The sequence below is a fragment of the Cupressus sempervirens genome, chromosome 5 (assembly GCF_028749045.1).
Source record: "Cupressus sempervirens isolate cs-2001-9-10 chromosome 5, ASM2874904v1, whole genome shotgun sequence".
In the NCBI taxonomy this organism is placed as follows: Eukaryota; Viridiplantae; Streptophyta; class Pinopsida; order Cupressales; family Cupressaceae; genus Cupressus; species Cupressus sempervirens.
In genome coordinates this window covers 908,049,173-908,073,909 of record NC_143122.1, presented here as the reverse complement: position 1 = coordinate 908,073,909, position 24,737 = coordinate 908,049,173, and the positions used below count along the sequence as shown (strand labels likewise).

General features: G+C 35.3%; 1 protein-coding gene across 12 annotated transcripts in view; it reads right to left on the bottom strand.

Moving 5' to 3' along the window:
- EMB2820 (Cytidine/deoxycytidylate deaminase family protein) overlaps nt 1–24,737 on the bottom strand; it is a 146,309-nt gene that overhangs the window by 97,149 nt on the left and 24,423 nt on the right. For 8 of the 12 annotated variants that reach the window (XR_016365079.1, XR_016365080.1, XR_016365081.1 and 5 more), the window contains exons 2-3: nt 16,068–16,119; nt 15,730–15,800 (exon numbers count right to left, since the gene is read on the bottom strand). Coding sequence is in view for 3 of the 12 variants with exons in the window: in XM_089832884.1 (XP_089689010.1) it covers nt 15,730–15,800; nt 16,068–16,119 (123 nt within the window). In the remaining 9 variants the exon portion in view is untranslated. The remainder of the gene's footprint in view (nt 1–15,729; nt 15,801–16,067; nt 16,120–24,737) is intronic. The other 4 variants (XR_016365087.1, XR_016365085.1, XR_016365086.1 and 1 more) reach the window with 1 other exon arrangement.

The window sequence follows — 24,737 nt, the reverse complement described above, 5'->3', positions numbered from 1 at the left end:
TTAGAGAGTACTTGGTGAAGTGGAGAGATTTACCCGAGGAGGATGCCACATGGGAGGGAGAAGATATTTTGCAACATCCAACTTTGAGATTGCTTGAGGGCAAGCAATTTCAGGAGGGGCGGACTGTCATGTCCCCTTTTTAGTAAAATGTTATTTTGTTTGAATTTGCCTATCATGGACTCTCGTAGGCAGATAGTTTTGGTGAGAGAGTCATTCTGATGATTATTTGAGGATTGGATGATCTTCTTTGCTCTTGGAGAGATGGGGTTTATCATATTTTTATTTTTATGTGTTATGCGGGGCCAAAATATTATAATTTTGAGTTGAGTTGCACTTTTTATTTTATAAAGTTACTTTTTATATAAAAGTACATTATAAAGAGATTTCATAAGAATATTTTTATGGGTACTTCTAGAAGTTCTTAGAGGCTTCTTAGAAAAGTGAATAAATAGAGTGCTTGGCCTCTCATTTGGACATCCTATGACTTGAGTTTACACTACTTATCTCTTTGAGCATTTCTGGCGCCATCTTGGTCCGTAGATTGTCATTTGATCATTAGGAACGGAGTCTCCTAAGGATTTGCATAACTGAGGAGGTGAAATATCCTTTGAAAGGTTGCACTTTGGAAGTGGTATTCAGCTGCTTCAAGTTAGGCTTATTTGGACATTTCCAGCAGGGTTCGATTTTCAGCCTGGACATACATTTTTGCTCATATCTCATTGCTGGCTGGGAGTTTGATTTTTATTTTCTGGGAGAATTTTCTTTGGAGCCTAGCGATTATTTTTTCATCATTTTTGGCACCTTTCAGCCCAGCATTTATTTTTGCCAGGAGCTGTACCAGTCCGTACCTGTGCGGCTGTACCTACAGGCCGTAAGGTCAGCAAGTTGGAGGGCAGGTTGGGGTTGCATTTTCATCATTTTGTCTTCAGCATTCAATCTCCAACATTTGCTCAATCCAAGTTCTTTCATTTCAGTTTGTAGTTGCAAGAAATTCTCAGTTGTATTCAGCCAATAAGGGTTTGTTTGTAATGTGCTATGTTGTAATGCCTTGAGATGAAAATTGCATATCATATGTGAAAGCATTTGGTTATCATTGAATGAATATATTGGTACTATTTTACATCAGTTATTTGAGTAGATTTGTTGCACAACAATTTCCTTTATTCAGTGTTTCACTTTCAGCAGTATATTTAGTTTGCATGTCAAGTGTTTGACGAAATTTCACAGTTCAATATTAGTGGTTGTTAGTGGTCTATTGGCAAGGGTCATTACATATTATGTTGTAGTAAAGCACTACAAACAAACTAGTTCATATGGAAGTCTTTTCTCTACAACTCAACTAGCATGCACCAAAGGTTGGGAGGCTTCCTCCTTGTCATGATGAAGAGGTGAAAGAACAATCAATAAAGGCCCTCAAAAAGATGTATTCAAGAAATGGATAGCTTTACTTTAAACCTATATTACCCAGGGACGCATTTCCGGCAACAATTGACTCCGTCCCCACGTCCCCCTATCCCGAAAACTCAGAAACTTCCAGAAACCTTGCCCTTGGCTGTCCCATAAAATTAATGTTTCAGTTTTGATAATTTGTTTGATTTCCACTCTCATGAACTTTAAAGTTAAATTATTTAACACAAACATTATATGTTAAGGTTCTATAATTTATATAAGCATGTGTTATCCATGTTTTTATATGAATATTTAAAATTTCACTGTATATTTTAAATTTTTCATACTTTTTATATAGCTGTTCCCACTGCCGTCCCCTGCCATCCCCTGCTTCGAGAAAAAAAATCCATCTCGGAAACCCGTTTCCTCGTCCCCATGTCCCCCCGTTCCGGAAACTTGGGGTAACATAGCTTTAAACCTATTGGGTTGCCTTCGTTGATCTTCATATTCCAATATTTTAAAAATTACAGGCAATGAAGAAGCTAAATTAGCTCAAGCCAACTCTGTTGGATGGTGAACATTGCATGGGAAGGATACACCAAAGGCAAGAATGCTTGTTATTTGTCACCTTTTAGAAGTCATTAGTTCGTCTACAACAAATAGAAATTGATCCATATACAGCATTATCCACTCTATAAAGAATAAAAGGCTCACTTTTTAACAAGTTAAAAGAATGGTCATCATGCATAGTACCGTACAACTTCAAGATCAACAAATTTTGGGGCCCTGACAGGCATTTGATAGGAATAGCCTCATAGTGGGAATGACTCGGACTCGTACTCTAATTTTGATTCAATATTAGCAATCTCCATTACATGCAATCACATGTTTTTTGCCTTCTTGTCATTTTGTATCTGAAATTTGCACCTTGTGTAGTAACCTGAAGTTTGATTTTTTGGCATATAAATTTTAGATTTACTTGTTTTAATCAAAACATGTAGAAACCCATATTTCTTCATTACTTACTATGATAACATTGATAGCCTAGATTAACATTTGATGCTATAAACAAAAGATAGGTTTTTGAACTTCTTATTTAATAGGTACCCTAAAAAACACCAAAATATTGTGTAACTATAATAGGAGAAACAACATTGAATCTACACTCCCAAAATCCACAATAAACTACAAATCGAACAAACTTGACAAAGTTGACTAATGGAAACACAAGAGCTCATTCACAAAATCCAAGTGAACTTGTCATATAGAACCAAAGGAATTTCATCCTCTGATCCTTGAAAATAAATGGGTTTCATCCTTGTATTCAATTTCTTGCAAACAAGTGCTCAAATGTTTTTAGCAAGAGGTGTGTGGAGAATAAACATAATGATCCTTGAAACCAAAGGATTTTGTACTCAAATCGGATTGCCTGCACACAAGTGCTCAAAATAATTTTTGAGCAAGATTTTTTTATATAGAATAAAAGTTCTTTTATGAATGATTTCAAAATCTCACAAAATATCTCATTCAGCTTATTTGTGTAACCTTGGGGGAGGAAACATGATCACTTTATACTATAAGGGTCATCAAAGCCTGTGATATCATTATCATCAATGCCACTATATAAAAATTGCCCATCCAAGCTCTTGGATTGAAGAGCTTACAGATTGTTGAGCTGAATCAAGACTCCTATTCTTTCTAATGGATGGAAAGACTACAAAACCATCTATTAAAAAACATCTATTGCAATGTCCCACAAAGGGACAATGTTCATTGTAACGGTTGCTTGAGAGGGCCAAATCAACGATGCGAAATTCCTCTCCAAAATCCCAATTGAATCCATAGAGATGGTTGACTCATGAGAATGTGGTTGAAGTCATCATAGACAATGCAAAAATATATAATGTTGCAAGCACTTAAATTGAGCAAAGATATGAGCACATTTTTCGGACACGATGCACCATATAGTCCCTTAGTTTGGTGATACAAGCAAATGGCACTCGAATAGAGTGGATGAAAGATATATACTAAGAGAGTGAAGAGATCCAGATGTTTGTGACAAACCACCATATCTCACAAGCCGTTTTCAGCTTTTTCTCAAGGTTAGAATTATTGAAGATAAACTTTATTTTCTAATTTTATTCATGCCATCTTCAATATGTATGTAGTATTTTTTGTTGTGTTATTTACATATTTTTAATGTGTTATTTGCATGATCCTAGGTTGTTGAGATCTGATTAGACCAACTTTTGAAGGTGCAAGAAGCATTCGGTGCAATCGATATCAAAAACCAATGGGTTGTTTGAAAGCAATCAAATTCAAAGGGGCCCAGAAGATCAAGTCATTGATCTTGGATGACAATTGGTGGGGTTATGTGGAATATGTATTGAATTTCACTGATCCTATGATGAGTATACTCAGGCATGTTAATACAAATGCACCATGTTTGGGGGAAAGTGTGTTGGGTGGATATTTTGCAACCGACAGTTTTGGGTAAAAATTCAATCACAAAATAGGATGACCAGCCACAGCATGTGAGATAGAGTCTCTCCTACCTTAAAGGGAAGGCTCCCCCTTCTCACTGTTCCTTGGATCAACTCAAGGTAAGCAAGAAATTGAGAGATTTATAAAGAGGGTGTTACTATTATCCTTTCTTCTTAACTTTCAAGAAAGGATCCACTTATTCATAAGGCGAATAATGGGCAAGGTGAATCTCTAATTACACTTCTATCACACGTTAGAAACAGTGATACCGATAAATTTTAACTAACTCAAAGGCTAGCCAAAACGTACTAGTTTGGCTCTAAGTCCTGTTGTACTTCTATGTGGTAAAAGTTTTACAATTAGGGCACAAAGACTCCTAAAAGTAAGAACAATCTAACTATTTTGCGAATTAAGATGAAAATACAAGCCACAGACAAAGCTTCTAGCTATGGATTTTCACAATTGTTCCTGCTCAAAGCTCGGGATTCAATTGTTTCTTAACTCTTTTCTATCAATCACAAGATACAATATCAATGACAAAAGTTAGTACAAATCAAAGTAACTTGAATGAATTATAGACAAAGCTTATAATTCACACAAATAACAATCTCACTTGATCAAAGTTAAGTCTCAAATGCTCCTTTATATTCACTTTCTCTCAAAATAGTGCTACACAAACAAAGTTATATTGGCACAATTTCTCCAGAGCTCTCTTGCATAAAGATAATGATGATGATACAATGAGGGAGGCACTCCTTTATATAGGCAAAGAAGTTGAGAAAAAGGGGGAGGAAAAAGTGGGAGCAACTCAACCAACTTTGACCAAGTCTAACTACAGAAACTAAAGGGTTACATGCAACTGCACATGCAACTCGCATTACATCTTTTACATACACATGTAACTCGGATTACATGTAATTACACTTTTTCATGTAATGCATCTTCTCCAACTACAAACATGAAAGAAGAAGAAAGAAGACGGAAGAGAAAAGAACAATTCTGAAAGGCCTTGTACTTGACGATGCAATCTCAGATGATAACAGGATTGGGAGTTCCTGTACCTTGTACTGCTGCATTCACGTTGATAAATATAGTGTTGCGTCTTTTGATAACCTCTAGCTTTCTTTGATGAATTGTCCATTATCATGTGGAAACTTGATGTGATTCATCTTTTCTCACTCAAGTTGTCGTGAATTCTCCTTTGTAGATCAGCACAAACTGGAGTCTTTGACACTTTGAAAACCTTCTTTACAATGTTCAGATGTACACTCGAAACAACTTTCCATCAGCACCTTTAACTCCCTTTCTTTCTTTTTTAAAAGTAAAGTGCTTGGCGCATGGGAATGCGTGTAAATGGAGATTGTCAATTTTCAAAAAGTGACTTGGGCTTTCAAGATGTCACTGCACGGAAAATGGATTACATGTAAATGCAACATGTAACAGAAGGTGGAGGGTGAAATGAGATGCAAGTGTGAGTGAAAGATACGCTTTACATGCATATGAGGATGAAAGCTAAGATGAAAAGCATGGAAAGATACGGAAACATGTATTTGCTCATGGAGGTGTGAATGCATATGGAGGGGAGAAAATGACATCTTTTTGACTTTTCAAAAAGTTATTTTTAGTCAAAATTGGACTTTTTAGATGCAATTACACGTAAGACATTTCGTGTAATTGTGTCGTTCGAATGAAAGCGAAAAATGAGATGGATGAAAATGGAAGTAGAAAATGGGATTACATGCATTTGTGAATGGCGAATGAAGTGAAAAACATGTAATCACATTTGTCGGATGAGATGTGAGATGTAATGACATGGAAATGGAATGTGAAAAAAACGCTTTCGCATGTAATGAAGAAAAAACAAGTTTTTGGGAAAAAAAACATACCATTGAAAACAAAAGAAAAACAATATACCTTTGAAAACAACTCAAAACATGCCAAGATGCAATGCACTCCAAAGATGAAATTCGAATTTGGAACTTGGCGAAGAACCAAAAACATCAAAATGAAGGAGAAATTCATATTTAAAGGAAAAATGCACATTCTAAGGCAAAGATTCTTACAAATGGCATCCATTCAATGATTTCATGCATAAAATCAGCAAAGGTAAGCATGAATTAAAATGCATGAAAGAAGAGGTCCACTTACATGAAGATTAAGTGCCAAAAATGAAGGAGAAAGAGCTAAAATAGCAAATTTTATAGTCTTAAGACCAATTCTCCCTTAAATCCGAATTTTCAAACAACCTTTTGACTTTTTCCGCACTTGTATGTAATAGACATTCAATGGTCAGATTTGACATGAAAGTGCCAAATAAATGGTCTCCAAAAACAATATCATGCATTTAAAACTCAAAAACAATCCCTTTTGATCAAATGTATGGGTTGAAAATGCAATTTTTTGAGTTTTTTAAACAAAAACATGACTTTTTTATTCAAAAATCTGGGCCGTTTTTGCAAAAACGTGGCCAAAAACTGCATGTTTTTGTGTCATTTTTGACTTGTGAATGCAAAAACGACTTCCCCAAATGGATATAAATGGATCCAAATGCAAAAAAGTTGCTTTAAAACACATAAAAGTGGATTAAAACCCCAATTTTCTCGGCATTCTAAGCAAAAACGTGTTTCTCCAAGCAAAAACGATTTGGTGTTTTAACACCAAAATAATGATCACAATGTAATGGAATCAGCAAATAAGGTTAAAATGATTTGATTCCAAACAAAAACATGTTCCAAATTTGAAGATTTATGGAGTTTTTTGCAAAATTGTGCCCTAACTTGGCAGTTTTGAACACATTTTTGGGTGCAATAAACTGATTTTTGATGAGGGGGCAAAATGATCACCTCTCCAAAACGTTTTGAATGCAACTGATTTCATCCAAATCCATGGAGAAAATTAAAAGTTATGATCAAAATAGGAGGTTTTTGGAGCAAGAACATGTTTTCTTCACATAATAAGACATTTTTATGTTCATTACATATTTCAAAACATGCAATAAGACAAAATCGGACCTTTTTGAGTCCAATGCATGTTTTAAAAAATGTCTTTGATCATAATCTCACTTTTTGAAGCCCATTACATATTTTAAAATGTGCAAGTCTCCAAAATCTCACTTTTTGGAGTCACTTACATATTTTATAAACATATCTCACCTTTTTTACGCACAAGCATAAAAACTTAACTTTTCATGTCATTGCATCAAAAAGGTCCACTTTTACAAGCATTTGATATAATGGCATGAAAAAAGTCTTCAAAATGAGTTTTTATATGCATTAGCATGAAAAGTTTCCACTTTTCATAGTTTTTTACACGCATATGCACATAAAATGTCCACTTTTAAGCTTTTAAGTTATGCATTTCACTTATTTTATAAAAATGTCATCAATATGGATCAAAAATAACATTTATGCATCATATTAATCAATATAATACATAAACATTATATTAAAGTGACATTTATATAAATATTTGATTTAAAAATCAAAAATTTAAAAAGTAATTATATAGTTCTATAGTCACTTTAAGTGAAAAATTAAAAAATAACTCAACTTAAAATTATAACATAAAGTGAACTATAGTCACTTTAAGTTAATAATTAAAAGATAAAGTAACTTAAAAACATAACAAAAAGTGAGTAAAATGTTATATTTTTGAAAAAGTGAATGTCAAAATGAAAATATAACATCGTTTTTTTAATTCGTGCTGTTGCACCTAAAATGTCCACTTTTGAGGCACTAAAATGACCATATCTCTTGACTGACAACTCCGATTGACCTCTAGGTTAGACCGAATCGAAGGGAAAAACGAAAGGCATGACATGAGCAAATTCAAAAGACCAAAAACAAAGAAAACACAAACTCAAAAGCAAAGAACGGACTGTGAAGGCTTCAAAAATCAAGCAAAGGCTCGACAAAAAGCAAAACAAAAAAGACTTGACGAAAGCCTTCAATAAAAAGATTCATTGTATCAATTGGTACCGATTGGTTGATCAATACTAACCAATTAAATAATGAAATAAACTCAGAGAAATGCGAAACTAATTTGAAAAAGTTTCGTACTGTTACCTACATTTTGTGGTGAGAAAATGCAGGACAACAAAGTGTATGATGGCATCAACACGTTGATAAAGAAAATAAAAGTCACAATAACAAAGAATGAGAGACTAAACCAGAAGAAACCTTTTTCAAAAGAGTGGAATCAATCATTCTTTATTGGCACAACATGACCACACAATTACACCTCCTTGCATATGCACTATCTCCCAAGTATTATAGCCCCTTAGTGCTTTCATTGCTAAGGATAACATCACCATATATAGATTTTAAAATTGCTAATGGGTACAAGCATGTATTTGCTAGACTCTTCCCAAATCCGGAAGTGGAGAAAAATGTTGGGGGATAATTTTGGCTTATTCCTCTCAAGAAGAATATCCTTGGTTGTATGCTTTTAGTCCCTTTGACCCTTTTGTGGTCTCTTGTTAGACATTAATAAATTTATCTCATCTTATCTTATGTCAAGAAGAAACCACGCTCCTTATGCTTTTAATGACCAATACAAAATGGATGCTCATACATGGTGGTATCTCCATGGTCAAGGTTTTATGTTCATCCAAGCTCTTACAATCAAGATTCCACCGCGAGCAAGCTTTTTTGCTTCTTTTTTTTTACAGTTTGTATTGTAGAATTTAGTACTTAACATTCTTTATTTTATTTAGCATTTTTTTATTTCCCACAAGTTGCAAGTTCTTCGTTTGTTGAATAAGATCTAAGTACATATTCCTTTATCGACTCACTGAAGTATCACTAGTTGCCTGCAAAAAGAGCAGAAAACGTGGTTTATTGTAATGTTCCCGAACAGAAATAAATGTATTTAATTATTTTTGTGTAACGGGCCGATTGTTTAATTTAACTCGGACCCAAATTTATTGTTTGTCTTAGTAGTTTGTGTCGCCGTCGGCTAACTCTGTACACCCTCGAAAAGTTTTTCCCGATGGGTATTTAAGCACGGCTCGTAGTAGTCAATAGGTATGCTTTTTGGATTATATCTCTGTACTGTGGATTCCTGTTAGAGTTCAACAATTGATCGCCATTTCGGAAGTGGAAGACCTTCCCTATTTGGCTTGCTCGGTTTCGGTGGGATTAAACCCTCACCCTATTCTGATCATGTTCTTAATCTGTATCTGGCAACTGGAGGACTTAATTGCATAATTGTTCCGGTTGGAGAATCTGAAGATTTTGTATGTTCTTCTCTACATTTTCTAAGCATTGTTGTTCAATATTCAACACTTTACACAAACCGTATGGCTTCATTGCATCTCTCTGAATAGTGTGGATGATTCCGTATGGCCATCATCCTATTGCATTCCGTACAGCCATCCCACTTAACCGTATGACTTATTTGGACTCCTGTACAGCAGCTAAAGTGACCACCGTACGGCAACTAGAATCACCGTAGGCACTCAATCCTCACCGTACGGCTTGCTATTGGTGTGTACTAGTTATACCATACGGCTTCCACAGCCCATACCACCGTACGGTTGACATAGTATTAATTCAATGTCTTTAATCTAATGTATAATATTTAGTATTTAAATATATAGTATTAATTCAATTATTAGCTATAAGATTGTATCATTAGAAGGGGATATTTACAAATGATTTACTAGAAACCACTACCAAGTGACAATCTAGGGGGTATGCCTCTGAAGACTGTAATAACCCTATCTAGTTATAGCTAAATCAAGCATCAATTTCTTTCACATTTCAATGGTTGACATTTTGTCAAACACTTGGCAAGCAACCCAATTACCACTGAATATATGATGTCTTAAATCTTCAAACCCAATATCAGGATGTACAACAAACTGATCACAAATTTATTTAATTTTGGCCTTATAAGTTTTGCATAAATAAATACCAAATGCCAATAAACAATTCTGAAATGATTCACACTAGCCTTTGAATTCATTCATCAAACCATATAGCAATATAGTATAAAGGGAGTTTAGTTGTTGGCTGATTGCTATAAATTAGAATTCGAAGCCAGTCTGTTTACTTCCAGACTATGTAATATAAACTGAATTTTAAAAATTAAGAACCTAGTCTTTGCCATAGAATGTAATTGCAAATTCAAACTAAAAGCTGCCTGGTCTAATTTTAATCTAGCGTTCATAGTGTACCCTTACAAATGCTGCCCAAAACTGATATAGAAATCACACCAAATACATGAACCCTTAGCATTCAAGCTGTAAATCCAACATGCTAATTCTGATGCAAATCAAACAAACTAGGATATCCAAAATTACCAAACTCCAATCTGCAAACTAAACCCTCGTCCAGCAACAAAGAAAATATAATATTCAATTATATAAATGCTCCTCAACCACAGTTAATACAGAAAGAGGAGATGATAATAAAACTCAAAGGTCCACAATACCTCATCTGTGGATTCTCATAATTAAATCTACAATACTTCAGCTTTAGATCCCAAACCCTTATACTTCAGCAAGGGCACAAACTTCAGACTCAGAAACTCTTCGCAGGCAACAAAAGAAAATAATCAATCAGATGCTTTACTCATCAAATGGGCTCATATTTATAACCTCCAAATGGCACAAAGTTTCCCAAATGAACTTCACTTAAGAAGCTTTCCACACACAACATTAAAACATGATAAAATGCCATTATAAACTAATTTATTAATTGATTTTGGCTCCGAAAATGAACTTTTCCACCATAACTTATTCCAACACATAAGGCCACTGTTTCTTGTTCCCATGATTTAAAACTTTTTGTCCCAGTTCCAACAAGCTATGATACTGAGGTGACCAACTAACAACACCAACAAAAATAAAAACCTCAACATATTTAGATAAATAATAATAATAATAATTCACCCGTCTTACAAAAACAACTAAAGAAGCATCGGAATCAAAATCTGACAACACCAAAGTGATCTTGATGATGAAAGACGATGAATGAACCTGACGGGGTGACTTACTATAAATAGACACTCCCTCCAAGATTCTTGGAGTCCAAATTGGAAGCCCGAAATAAAAATTGAGAGCATGCTCCAACTCCTCTTACTCAATTGAGCTTATCGGAACCAACATCAAACGGAGCCAAAACACACCATAGGCTGCTGGAAAGCCTATAACCACATAAGTGAGACCCTCAAAATCCTACTGTCAGCTCACGAGGGTCGCAATAGTGAACTAACCTGACCAAATACAAGAACCTACTAAAAATTGGGACATTACAAAGACTATATCATGTTTATCCAAGATAATTTGAATCTGTGTATCGTTAGCACTTCCTTTTTTGGTGTCTTTTGCATTCATAACAAGGTATTCTGCTGCCCAGCCTATTTGTTTCTTATGGAACACCCACTCCATCCTAATGATGGCTAATTTGACCATCTTTCTCTCATTATGTGGGGAAGTTATCTCCAACTTTTGATGGCTAATCTTGTATTTATCAATTGTATGCAGCCATTGACAGCCCAGAACTACTTCCATATCCATGTCAATTACGAAAAAAATCACCCTTGAATTTATAATCCCCTACAGACAACTCTATTTGGGGAACCTTTTAAGTACAAGAAAGAATAGTTCCACTAGCTACCTTTACTTCAAAGCCTTCAAAAAGGAAGTAGTAAGGAGACTTAATCTGAACGAAACACATTATAACATGGTTTTCCAGTAAGAGCTGCAAGCATACCACCTTTAAGCCCCTCAATCGTGTCTATTTCATCTTCGACATCAGCCCCTTCACACTTTGTTTTATCATTAGAGATTACTTTAATATTATGTATTTTCCCTTTACCTAAGCATCGATGCCCTGATCGCCATGGTTCTTTGCATGTAAAACATAGCTTCTTCCATCTCAGCTCATTTCTAGTAATTTCTGTTTGGTTAGGCCTTGTTAGCAAAATCCTAGGAGATATTGGATTTTTTTGAGAAGTTTTCTTGAATTGTATGGGTGAGACTGCTTTCTTGCTGCTGAAAGCATAACTGTTGAATCATCTAGGTTGAAGGCTATTTTGATGGCCTCAAAATGTTGTCAGATTTGAGGCTTTTATTAGCCCTTTTAGTGACTCAGCTAATCCTTCTGCAAAGAGTATTATCAGCCTCCTTTCTGGCACATCAAGCACCATTACTGCAAAATTCTGAAATTCCGATACATAATCTTCTACTCTACCTTCGTGCTTTAATAGGGCTAAGTTATGAAAATGAACTTTGGGGCAGTTTTGTTGAATCTTTCAACCAGCCTCTGACATATGGTGGAGATTGAGTCATGTCCTTGAGTTACAAGTCCATGGTGCCACCACTAATGAGTTACTCCTTCCAAATGTAAGGTAGCAAACTTGAGGGCTTCTTCCTCTGTCATTGGGTTTAATGAGAAATAAGTATCCAAATTCTGTAAACATGATCTTGTAGTGGTTCTATTTGTTCAATCAAAAGCATGTAGAGTAAGCTTGCCCAAGCAATGTTGAATGTCTTTTCTTTCAATATACTCCTTCCTTCTTTGTCCACTTTTAATTTCACCCACAGTACTCAGGGTAAGAGATAATTGCCTCACACAACATATTATTTTCTGTTAAGAGGTGATCCATTTCCTCAATCTGGTTTAATTGTTCCGTCCTGCCCTCTTCGTTTGTCAAAGAAATTGCCTTAAACGTTCTGGCTGAAATCTTCTCACTCCCATGGACAGATCTTGCTTAACTAAAACTACATTCTTCACCCCGAATGTTATTAGTATTCTCTCTATTAGCAGCACTTCCTTCACCCTCCCCATTGGCTGAGTTTCCACCATCTTGGTTCTGCTCAAACCTTCTCAACAATTGGGCGACTTCCTTCAATGTCTTTGCCAAACCAAATTGTGGAGCTTCAGAACATTTAAAGACCTTTACCAGCACCCATGGTGGAACCCTTCTTTTTCTCTCTGATGGTACCGCTGCTCCCTCTCGCTCATAAAAATGAACCCACAGTTGGTAGGCTTGAGGCTCTGATACCACTGTAAAGACTTCAAGTTCTTTATGATATACACTGCTTTTCATAAACTAGAAATTAAAACAAAAAACTGATTGTACAATATAGATTTAGAGAAGAAAAAATCACTGCAAGAATCAACAAATTGCTTCTAGATCATTAGATATTTAATAATACTACACAGATTTAGAGCATCAATAACCAAGTTTGATATAGCAGCTGCAAAATCACTAATCAATAAATATAGAACTGACAAAAATCTTTTAACAGAAACAGTTTAGTCCTACAGATTAAACAGATCACTTGTGGGTTTCATCCCAAGATACAACGTGCACAAAGGCAAAAACCCAATATTCTGCATAATCAAAAAACATGGAAGAGTCATCTATAAGTACCTGCTTGGACAATTCAATTTGTACCTAGAAGACGGTACAAAATAAAACAAAACAAAACCTGATTTTTACAAGACAAAATTACATGGTGGGCAGTGCTAGAGTTTCCTTCTAGGAGATAGTTGTCACAACAAGACAAAATTGGGCTTCTTAGAGAAGTCGGTAGTTTTTACTAAAAGATACAATGCCAAATTTTGATCCTTTTCTTCCTACACAAGATAAGACTGCACAGCTGGCAGCAATCTGATCTTTTCCTGAATTTTCTGGAAGAAGGTGAAACTTCACAGTTGGCAACCAGCACTGTAGTCTAGGATAGGTGGCCTCTCGTTTATTGGTTCCCCACAGATTCCATGCATAATACTGGTAACTTGTATTGAATTTGCATCACAAAGATCTCAGAAATTCATAGCAGACTTTACAAGACAACTATTTGATATAATTATTCCAAGACTTTCTTGAATATTTTACAGAAAATATTGGATAAGCTGCAGGGGTTCTTACATCCTACCTCAAATGCACACTCAATATGATGTTGATCAGTGCAATACTCTTCTGATTTTGATAATGTTCGATGCTACTCTCAAATATCTCATGATATTTTGACTCTCCTATGACAGATCTTTGGCTCTAGATGCTCTACAGTATCCAAAAAGTAAATCAATGAAGCTGGGAGGTTCATAACCATATAATGCCATGAAAGGAGACATCCCAATAGTCATATGGTAGACAATACCACTTAATTCACATCTCCTGCTACCTGATAGATGGTTGCGCAGGTATCCTTCCACCCATTTGATGACAATCTAAGTTTGTCCGTAAGTTTGAGGGTCATAAGTTCGAGGGTGCTAGCTACTCCTAAAAGTCAACTATGTTCCAGATAACCCAGAACAAACCCATAGAATTGATACCATTGTTACTAATGATGTTCTTTGTTGTCCCATAAAGTCTAAAAAGCTCTCTTGAAAACAAATCTGCCACCTACACTGCTGTAAATCCTACTGAAATAGCATAGAAGTGAGGAAATTTAATCAAATTGTCAAATGCCACATAAATACAATATTTCTCTTGCACCTTGGGAAGCCTTGCAATAAAATCCATGGAGATGTTTTCCCAGTTTTAATTGGGAATGGGTACAATATGCAATAGACAAGGTGAGTGCGCTCATATTTGTATTGTTGGCTTACTTGGCACTTACAAACATATTTGAGAATGTCAACTTCCAACCCCTTCCATGAGAGTCTCTCATGGATCAGCTTGTGTGTCTTCTGAATCCCAGGGTGCCCAGCCATAGGAGTGGCATGAAAAGTTTTAAGAACCTTCATTTTCAGCTCAGGTTCAGGAACAAGAAACAATCTTTCTTTGGAAAATATGAGATCATCCCTTACCTTATAAATTATGAGAGCATTTTTCTTGTTTATTTTTCTCTTTCTGAGTTGGAATTTAGTCCCTGTAGGTTTTCTCCTTTCCGCCATTTGTGAGAGATTTCTTTGCACATGAGTACCTCACCAGGCCTAGTAGTCATGACTCATCTTTGCATGTTTGTATATTTTCTAAGTTGCACTTTTGGGGGTTGGTGTAAACAAGGATATTGCCTAACAAGTTCCACTATTAGGTCCCTTTCACATCTTATTAATTAACAATAATTAAGGTACAGATAAGAAACTTATCATATTATATCTCGTAGCATAAGATTAAGACACTTGTCATGATCCTTTATTGTCCGATGTCTCGCCTTACCTAAATAACAAAAGGGTCTCTCATACATTGTACATACTTTGTATTTGCATTCTTTGATAGATAAGTGGTTTATTATTGTCAAATTGATCTTCTAGGTATGTTGTTCTTTCCATATGACCTTCAGATCTTGGTTGGCTATCTTCGTAGCCAAATCTTACAACTGCATTGATGCCATACGGCATTTCAACACATGCATCATCGCACCAAAAAATGTTGACCCATACATTTTTGGATACATACAATGATAGAGTGGCCCACATTGCCAATGGGAGGTCCTAGGTCCAAATTATAGCCAATTTGTACTTTTCAATAATGTATACTTAATTAATATTACCTCATTTAAGTAGAAATTTAAAATATCTTCTGAAATAACTTGCTTGTCTACTCTTACAAGACAATCCACAATCAAAGAAGAATTAAACTAATCATCCAAAAGTAGCTAAATGGTGGAATGAACAAATATTCCAAAGGGGGAGATCCTAAGTTCAAGTCTAACGGTTTTCACTTTACACTGCCTTATTGCAGTTAAAATTCGAAGTAACTTTTCCAATAACTTATCTATGTACTCTTACTCCATACAAAACTTGTATTTGACATGAGAGAATGTAATGGATTAGAGTAAAATAACAAAAAACAAAATGATATAATAAAATAAGATCCCCAATGACTTAGAGTGTAGATCTTCATGAGCTAATATACAAATATTAAGGTAATTTAATGAAGGAAAAAACAGTTTACCTTCAACAAAAGTCTTGCGAACCCGTTTCACATGACCAAGATTCTCCAATGGTGCTATTATATTTAACTGCCTACAATTTTTATATCCAATTTCAAACAAGAGAAAAGAGTGAAAAAAAACTCTTATGGCATGCTTTTGTCTATATGAGTGTGTGTCATAAATGTTGAAACCCTTTCTCATATAATCTTTTGAAGCATGCTTTCCAGCAATGTGGAGGAAGTGTACAATTGACTTAAAGTTGTAAAATTGACTGATGCCATTAATGACAAATGTTGAAGCATGGAAATACAAATAGATTTTTGGCAAGTTAGCATACATTATATCAAAATTTCAGTACCTGATAAGTGTGCTACCAAGTCTCGGTTCAAACTTTGAAGCGATAACATCAACTGCCATAAAAGGAACATACTTAGGAAAATACAATAACAATAAATAATAAATAAATATATGTGTGCGCTTAGCTTCTGAGAAATTTCATAGATGTGAATTGTGCAGAGCATAAATTTTGGGTAAATCAATATTTGCAGGCATAAATTTTAATGGTTTTTTTGTTAATTAAGGTTCATAATAACATATTTTCCAACAGAACTACAAAACCGCTTATAAACAACGTAAACCATGGCCTTGAAAATTTCTGACTTATTTTTAGTGAAAATTCGTTCTTGCACACAGAGAAATCTCAGTATTAAGGAGAAGATAAAACAAAGGAAGACTTTGATCCAGCACCTCACATGGCATGATGACCATCCATGGGATTGGACTAGCACACATCATCGGCCTTTCCTTCACTTCCTTAAAGCTTTATAAAAAGCATCAACAAAAAAAGGCAAAAAATATAGAGGTTAGCTCTCAAAGGATCTGAGAATTACCACAACCAACACACAGAAAACTATTAGGTCATCCACTCTGGTAGGAGCTGTACATAGCATAACCAACAAAACCTATTTGCAGAGTGTCAAATGACATAGATAAGACTGCCTTCAAATGTTACTTTGGCCATCTTGAATTCCTTGTTATACCCTATGGTTTGACTAATGCTCTTACTACATTTCAATCATGTACGAATAAGATATTCAATAAGCAATTGCATAAGTAGGTTCTTATCTTCTTTGATGACATTCTCATTTCTAGTAGATCTTGGGAAAAGTATTTGAGAAATTTGAACAAAATTTTGGGTATCCTTAAGAGCAAGTCTTTGTTTGTCAAGGAGTCCATGTGCAAATTGATGGAAGTATTGTCATTGATGTCAAAGGATTTTGTAAGCATGAAAAAAACTAACACCATCATCAATGTCAAAGGGACGAAAAGCCAAAGCCATGTTTAGAAGAGTCATTTGTCAATCAAGTATTGGATCAATAAAAGAACTACAATGAGCAGCATAAAGGTGGCACAAGTTTCATTGATTAAGAGCTGACCATGATTAAAGCATTAAGATAAATAGACGGAAAGATACAAACAATTATAAAAGTGTTGTCTTATGAGGAATGGAAATTGTGTGAATGAACAATGATAAGATAGATAAGATAAGATAAGATAATGATATTAATGTCCATCAAGAGACCAACAAGGGTCTAAGGGACTGAAAAATACAATTGTGTAGAGAAGAATAAACCAGTAGGAGCACCAAATGGCGTATGGGGAAAAAAGCACCAAAGAGGAAAGAAAGAAAAAGGGAAACAACAAGATGAGGGAAAGAGAAGGATAATCAATCCTTTCTCGGTACAAAGAAATCCCGCACAGAGGGATAAGGCCCAAGACGAGCAAGGGTCAGGGCTTGGCTCCATCTCTGTTTGTGTAGTACTAAGGAAAGGGTGTTGTTGTCTGAAGAGCCCGCCTCAAGGTCTGACCGATATGTTGTGTCTAGAGATGGGTATATGTGGTCGTTTTAGGCCCCTGGAAGTGGGCATGGGTTAAAAGAAGCCAGTGATGAGCTCATCTGAGGTCTGGCTCTGAGGAAACAAGAGTTGTAAAGTGTGGTCTCTGAGCTGGGAGGTCTCCCGAAGGTAAAGAGCTAAACACCACTGGTTAGAGTAACTAAAAAAAGACCGAGAGGGATCTGCAATCTCTAAATGGGCAGTGGAACCTATCCCTGATCTCATAGTAGATAGGGCTCCTGAAGATAAAATGGGTCTCAGTCTTCGTCTCAGATATGGTGCAAAGGCGGCACACCCATTCTACTCTAGTTAGGTAGTGATCAATGTGGCATCAAAGCCAATGGAATCTGAGTTTAAAAGACCCCAAGTGTTACATCCCAATTTTTGATCTAGCTTGAACTATAGACGTTTAGGTTCACATGAAGTCAATTGGCAGTTTAGTTTGATATAATCTGGCGAAATGGTAAGTTAGTTGGTCATTATGATTTCAAGTGCAGATGACATGTTAGTTGATCGTTAATTGCGAATTCATGGAATTAGGATAAAAGGTTAACTATTATGATTATTTATGATTATATAATTTATAATTTAATTACAGAGAAATTTCTTGCAGGGAGCATGCCAAAGGAGTGAAGCATTGTCAGAAAAGAATTAGGCAGGGCATCACCATCACTGGGCAGGCAGACTTGGAACAGAATACATCTGTGGAATCGCATGAGTTATATTAAGAAATAATTTAATTATAATTATTGTGTTATTTAATAAATAATTTAATTAAAATAATTAAATTATTTATAAAACGTATCTTAAAGAATTTTGAAATTATCTTTTGTTGTAGTATTTCTAATAATTGTTTAATGATCATTTAAATATAACCATGATTTGGCACCATTATCATTTAATAATTTAAAAGTTATATTTTATAATAATGTTCAGATTATAATAATTATATTATTATAATCTTCGAATTTTAATTTTTCTAATTCTATTTTCTTCTTTATTATTCTTGCTTCCAACTGATTATTGTTGGCATGTTTAATAATATTTATGTTTTTGAATTCATTTAGAGTTTTGGGGAATTCGAAATGAATCTTGTAACTGTAGGGAGACGTAGAGGCGAGCTTATTTAATTTACTAGCTTCCTTATTTGGCTGTTGGCAACCTTTCTTTCTCCTACGGCTTTTCTTAACATCTCTGCCTTTGGCTACCTCCTTACATCTTTGGCCGGGTTTCTTATTCCAGAATTCCGAAGCTTTTTAAGATAGAAATTAGTTCCTCTCTGAACAATCCAAAACCAGAACTACACATTAAAGATCTCAGGCATGAAGACTCAGAGCCAAGTAGGCGGACTTTCTCAGGTGTTGGCTTTCCAGAGTGCATTGCCCAAGGAGTCACATAAGGATTGATTATGTTATTTTCTTCCAATAAGAAAGCTAAGTCTGCGTAGGAGCCGAAACAACAAATACATATGTAATTTATTCCTAGTAATGAGAACCTAAACTGTGCATATGGATTCCATAATAGAACTAGGCATATGAAATTATGTATTCCATCTGACTTGTATATTATAGAAAAGTAATAAAGGAAACCGTCTGCCATAGTACATTTAAATCATGCAAGATCAATATGTTTGCCTTATTGAATTTGAATATGAGTCTGTATCATTACATATATTTCAAAATATGCAATAATTCGTCCTGGGATGGCTTTTCTCTTTCATGATCAAATTTAATATACAAATTGAATTAATGTTTAAAACTAAGTTAGCAGTTGGATCAAAATGCTCTGTGGTTTGTGACATTATTTGAGTTTCCTTTGATTGAATGAAGTCATAAATCTTACAGTGCTTGGAATGGGGCTTTGCCATTGTCAAATTGGTCTCACGATGTTTGGATTGGGTTTCACCAGTTTATACTTATGCTTTTTCTGTTGTTCAAATATGAATAGGAACTCTCTCTTTTTACCTTGATTAAATGCTTTCTATTACTTGCTGTTTTGGTCTTTTATACTGAAGGTCAAACTAGGTCTGAGCTCTGTATTTTTATTTATTTATCCACAATAGAGTTAATACTGTCATGGAATTAGAATTCTGGATGAAATGTAATAAGATATAGATCCTTAGCCATAGCTTACAGGAATTCGTTATCATATTACTTGTATATTACCAATAGTCATGAGAATGTCTTTGTTATCTAGAGGATGTAAAACTGTATTAGAATCCGGGAACCATAGATCGCGTCCATCATATTAAATTGTTTCCCATAATCAGATTTAAGATTGCTGTAGTTTTCTTTATATGGAAAGAGTTAAATATCTCTGATTTCCTTCAAAGATTCAAGACAAATGAGTAACAATCCAGTATTAAACATTTATAGACTGGTCGGCATATATAAATATCTCAATAAGAGAACACCAAGGAATTCACCAGGCGAATTGCCAGAGTATGGTGAAGAGGTGTGAAGTATCACAATGAATATAATTTGTTAGCATCAGGGAATCACTAGCTTGACAACCTAATATAGGTGAAGAGGTGCAGAGAATCTACAATGAACAAGAATGTTATAATAACAAGACAATTAAATAATGCATTAGCTCAAGCATGAAGAATGTTGACATTTTGTGATCTTTTAAGAATATTATCATAGAATGTGAAATGATGGATGTATGAAATCTTCTTGAATAATTGTTTAAACCATTTGCTCTGAGAATTCCGGATAACTGGGATTCACTTGGCTATGTAGTCGAAAAGATGGGTGAACGTCAATCATATGAACCAGTAACAGTTAAGATATTTCAATATTTCTTGTTTAATATGAATTAATTAATAGCTCATGCATATTCCTGTCATGGTGATCTCCTGCTGCCAAGTCGTATGGCATGTTATATATCATGATGCCCAGTGGATGGTAAGATGATGTTCCCTGTCAATTCTGGGTAGGGAGGGTCTTTCTTGTTAGAAATCGTGTGGGGATATACTGTGGTCCGAGGTTGGGTGGTTAAGCCCCTGACAATGTTTCACCTCTCTCAAGATGTCGGATATGCGTCAGAGAGAGATAAGCCATGCATTCAATTGTTTATCAGAAACAAATATTATCATTTTTGTTTATGAGAAGGTAGGATTTAATTGAAGTATTTCATTGTTATCATTATTTTACTTTCATATAAATGACTATTGACTATAAGTATTTATCTAATCTTGAGAAACTGTCACAGATAAGCAATCGAAGGAAAAGAAATCCGAAGCCCTAATTGATTGTGTGACAGTTGGAACCTTAATTGATACAGTGGTATTGGAAGCCCTAACTAAATCTATGGTATCGAAAGCCCTAGTTGAATTCGTGGTCACAGAAGCCCTAAATTGAGTCCGTCGTTGCGGAAACCCTAGATAGAATCCGTCATCGCAGATGCCCTAATTGAATTTCGTGGTCGCGAAAGCCCCAAGTGGTAAAGTGGTACCAGAAGCCCTAAATAAACTGATGGTAATTGATGCCCTAATTGGTAAGATGATATGTGATGCCCTAATTTAAATTATAGTTGTAATCATCAAATGATTTTTGAGATAGTAGTCGATTTGAGAAATTGTTATAGTGTATTTGTGGACTAACCCGAGTGGCTGTAGAAGCATACTTAGATGATTTTCAGTCTCAATTTTCTGAGGTATGTGATTTCAATTTTCTAAAGTAATTTCATTAAAAGGTATTTCAAGTATCTAGTTAAGAAATTTTGTTTAACTGACTTTAACGGTAATCTTCTTCACATGAATATGAATGATGTAATTGCCTTCTTATGAAATCGTAGTTAAAACTGTATTCTATGCTTATGTTAGATGTTAAATTAGACCCAGAAAAACTAGTTGTTACATATGGTATCAAAGCGCTAGGTTCAACACTGAAACCTTGGGTCCAACACTATTTTTGAGAAAACTAAAAACATAAATGTTGAAAAAGATTTATTTTTGCATTTTCGGATATTGCAAACAAAACTGGAAAAACACATTGGAAAATCATTCAGAATAGCCAGAAAGGCTGAAATGATATAAAGCGAACAAATGTATAAACAATTAAAAAGATAAAAAGGATTAGCAAGCTGAGTGGTGGAGATCGGGTTTGACGACCCAAATTTTGAAATCCCTGGCCAGGGTCGAATTAGGCAGATTTGCCAAAACAATTGATCTTGTTGATTGTCCTGATGCTTCAGTTATTTTGTCGAATAACTGTTGGGACTTCAACCCACCTGATTACTCAATGGCAGGACCAAAATGTTATATATGCCTTATCCTTGGTGGGAGGGCCATTCTTTGTCGAGAATGAGAAGATTTAAAAAGGGTCCCAATGCCTAGACTTGCGCAATCCAAACACAGTTTATAATCTTGATAAAATGTTATCTAAATCCATCATAAGCGGGTTTGTCGACCCAAATTAATGAAAGAAATAAATTGTTACCAATTTGAACTTGAACTGAATGGAAACAAAACTGTGAACCATGATTCTTTTTGAAGTTGTTTAAATGACAAGATCATTATGTGCTCCAGTAAGGAGTTGGAACTATCAATGATTTTTTATAGATGTAAACTTTTGATGGAATGGGCATGGAAGCCTGAATCATAGAAATGGAATAGATGAATTTCCAAGTATTTACAGATGAATGATGAAAATACTCATGAGAATTTTAAGAATTATTTCAGATGCTTATGATCTTGACTTGATGATCTTGCATAGTATATCATGTTTTTACCCTTGATCACATTGTTATACATGTATAATACACATGCGATGTTGACTTTACTAATTGAGCTGTTGTATATTGTTTTGGAGATATCCTAACATGAAATGATTATTCTAATGAAATATTGGGCTTGAAGGTCAAGGATTACAAAGGAAAAACATGGATTCATTAACCTATTACAGGTAATCTGTAAGCTGCAAGGATTATCTATCCATTAATAAGGACCATGTGTCAGATGGTACGTATGAGTGATTTAAATTATGATCAAGTTATGATCTAGACTCAATGGTTGAAGAATTTCAATTTTGAATGCTTATCCTAATTTCAGTCATTGAACTCTGAAAATTCTCTTAAATAAAGATATCAAAATGAAATTGAACTGATGATATGGTGAGTGCCAGCATGAGTATGACAGGAAAATGAAACAGAATCAACTCAAAAGATGTTAAGAAAATCACAAGGTAAAGAGAACTCAGGTGAGTACGTGATAATTTTTGTATTACCATGCAAGTATCTTCCTAGAAACTTTAAAGTAAACATGGATCTTGAGTTTCGATTATGATTTTCATTCTAACCCAATTGAGAAAAGAAATGATATCATAATGTTATATATATATATATATATATATATATATATATATTGTATGTGGAATATTGATAACAGGACTGGTCATCAAAATATCAACATTGAGCATTCTAATGGAGTTATACTTGTTAAGTCATAGATGTACAATTGTTATATAAAAGTGACATCACAAGAACTATAGAATGAAGAGTCATGCATTTTAGGGACAAACAAACATGTATTCATGAATACCACTACTCGAGATAACCTTTGAATTAGAATTGGTTCTTTCATTTACAAATAGATGAAGATCACTCTATATATATATATATATATATATATAAAAGAATTATTTTGTGATGGGGTAGTAAGGGAAGTATTCAAATATGAAGGAACATGGAGTACGATAATTAAAATAATAAGGATTTATAGAAAAATATCTAATTATACTGAAACTTAGCGGTTTCAAGAAAATAAATATACGAATATCCATTACATAGAAATAAATATCTCAAGAATTGAATCCTAAATCTTATGAGATCTCATAGGGACACTACATTGGACTTAGTATCCTAGAAGTGGTGCCGGAAGCACTGTCTCTCCAAAAGGGTGAGGGAACCCATTCCCTTGGCTACTCTAGGAAGGTGGGACAGTCTCATGCTAAAACGGGGACCAAAGAACTTGACCCCGAGATAATTGTATGAGGAGACAATCTCAATCTGCTGACCCTGGAAGCTAAAGTGAAGATGCGAAGTCTTCAGACAATTGATGACCATGATCCGAGTCTTGCTCGAGTTCACCACCAACTGATGTTGGTCACAAAATGAAGCCAACCCATCAATAAGCCTTTGGAGCTCCTCCTGAGATGAGGCCAAAAGGACCACATCATCTGCGAACAGGAAAATGGAGATCAAAACCTAGTGCAAATAGAAACCATCCACGGGGAGCGAAGCTTCGTGAAGGGAAGCCTTGAGCTCGTGAATATAGATACCAAATAACGTAGGGGATAATGGGTAGCCCTACTTCACCCCGATGGTGCTCTGAATCGGATTGGAAAACCCTCCGAAGTTCAAAATCTGCTAACCACTATCTCATAGAGTCTCATAATCGATGTCACTAGAATATCTGAAGTATCAATATCTCTGAGTCTCTGAAAGAGAGCCCCCGAGGCACTAAGTCAAAGGCCCTGCAAAGATCTACTAAACAGTAGTAGACTTTCACAGTATGGTGTCAAGCCGCCTCAATGATAGCTCGCAAGGTCAAAATGTGATCCATAGTCTAATAATTTGCAAAGAATCCCGCCTGTCCTCTAGCACGACATTATCTCCTATCAAGTTGTCTAGTAAAAATGATGTTTAGGACTATGGCATAAAGCTTGGCAAAGGTATGCCCGATCATGATGGTCCTATAGTTATCTGGCTTTGATGTCAACCTGAACTTGTGAATCGGGTAAATCACGTGCCTCGACCAAGAAGCAGGGAAAAGAGTACACACCACTCTACTAAAGAGCATCGGGAGGAAGGAGCACAGAATCAGAATACCAAGCTTAAAATTCTCTGCCTAAAAACCATCCTCTGTCGGCGACTCTGCTATATCTTATGAGTCTGACGGCCTCACAAACTGTGGAGGGAGTGAAAAGATGGCAATGGGTGGGGGAGGTGAGATGGGTGGGTCGCTAGCCAAGGATATCATAGAGAGTGGAGGCATGGGAAACCAAAGAGTGCCAATCAAGGGTGGAAGGCAAGGGAGGATGGTGGGGGAACAAGGTGCGCCAAAAGGATCTCGAGTCACAGGCGAGCGTATTACAGAGTAATCTGCACTGTGAAACCACAAACGACCACTT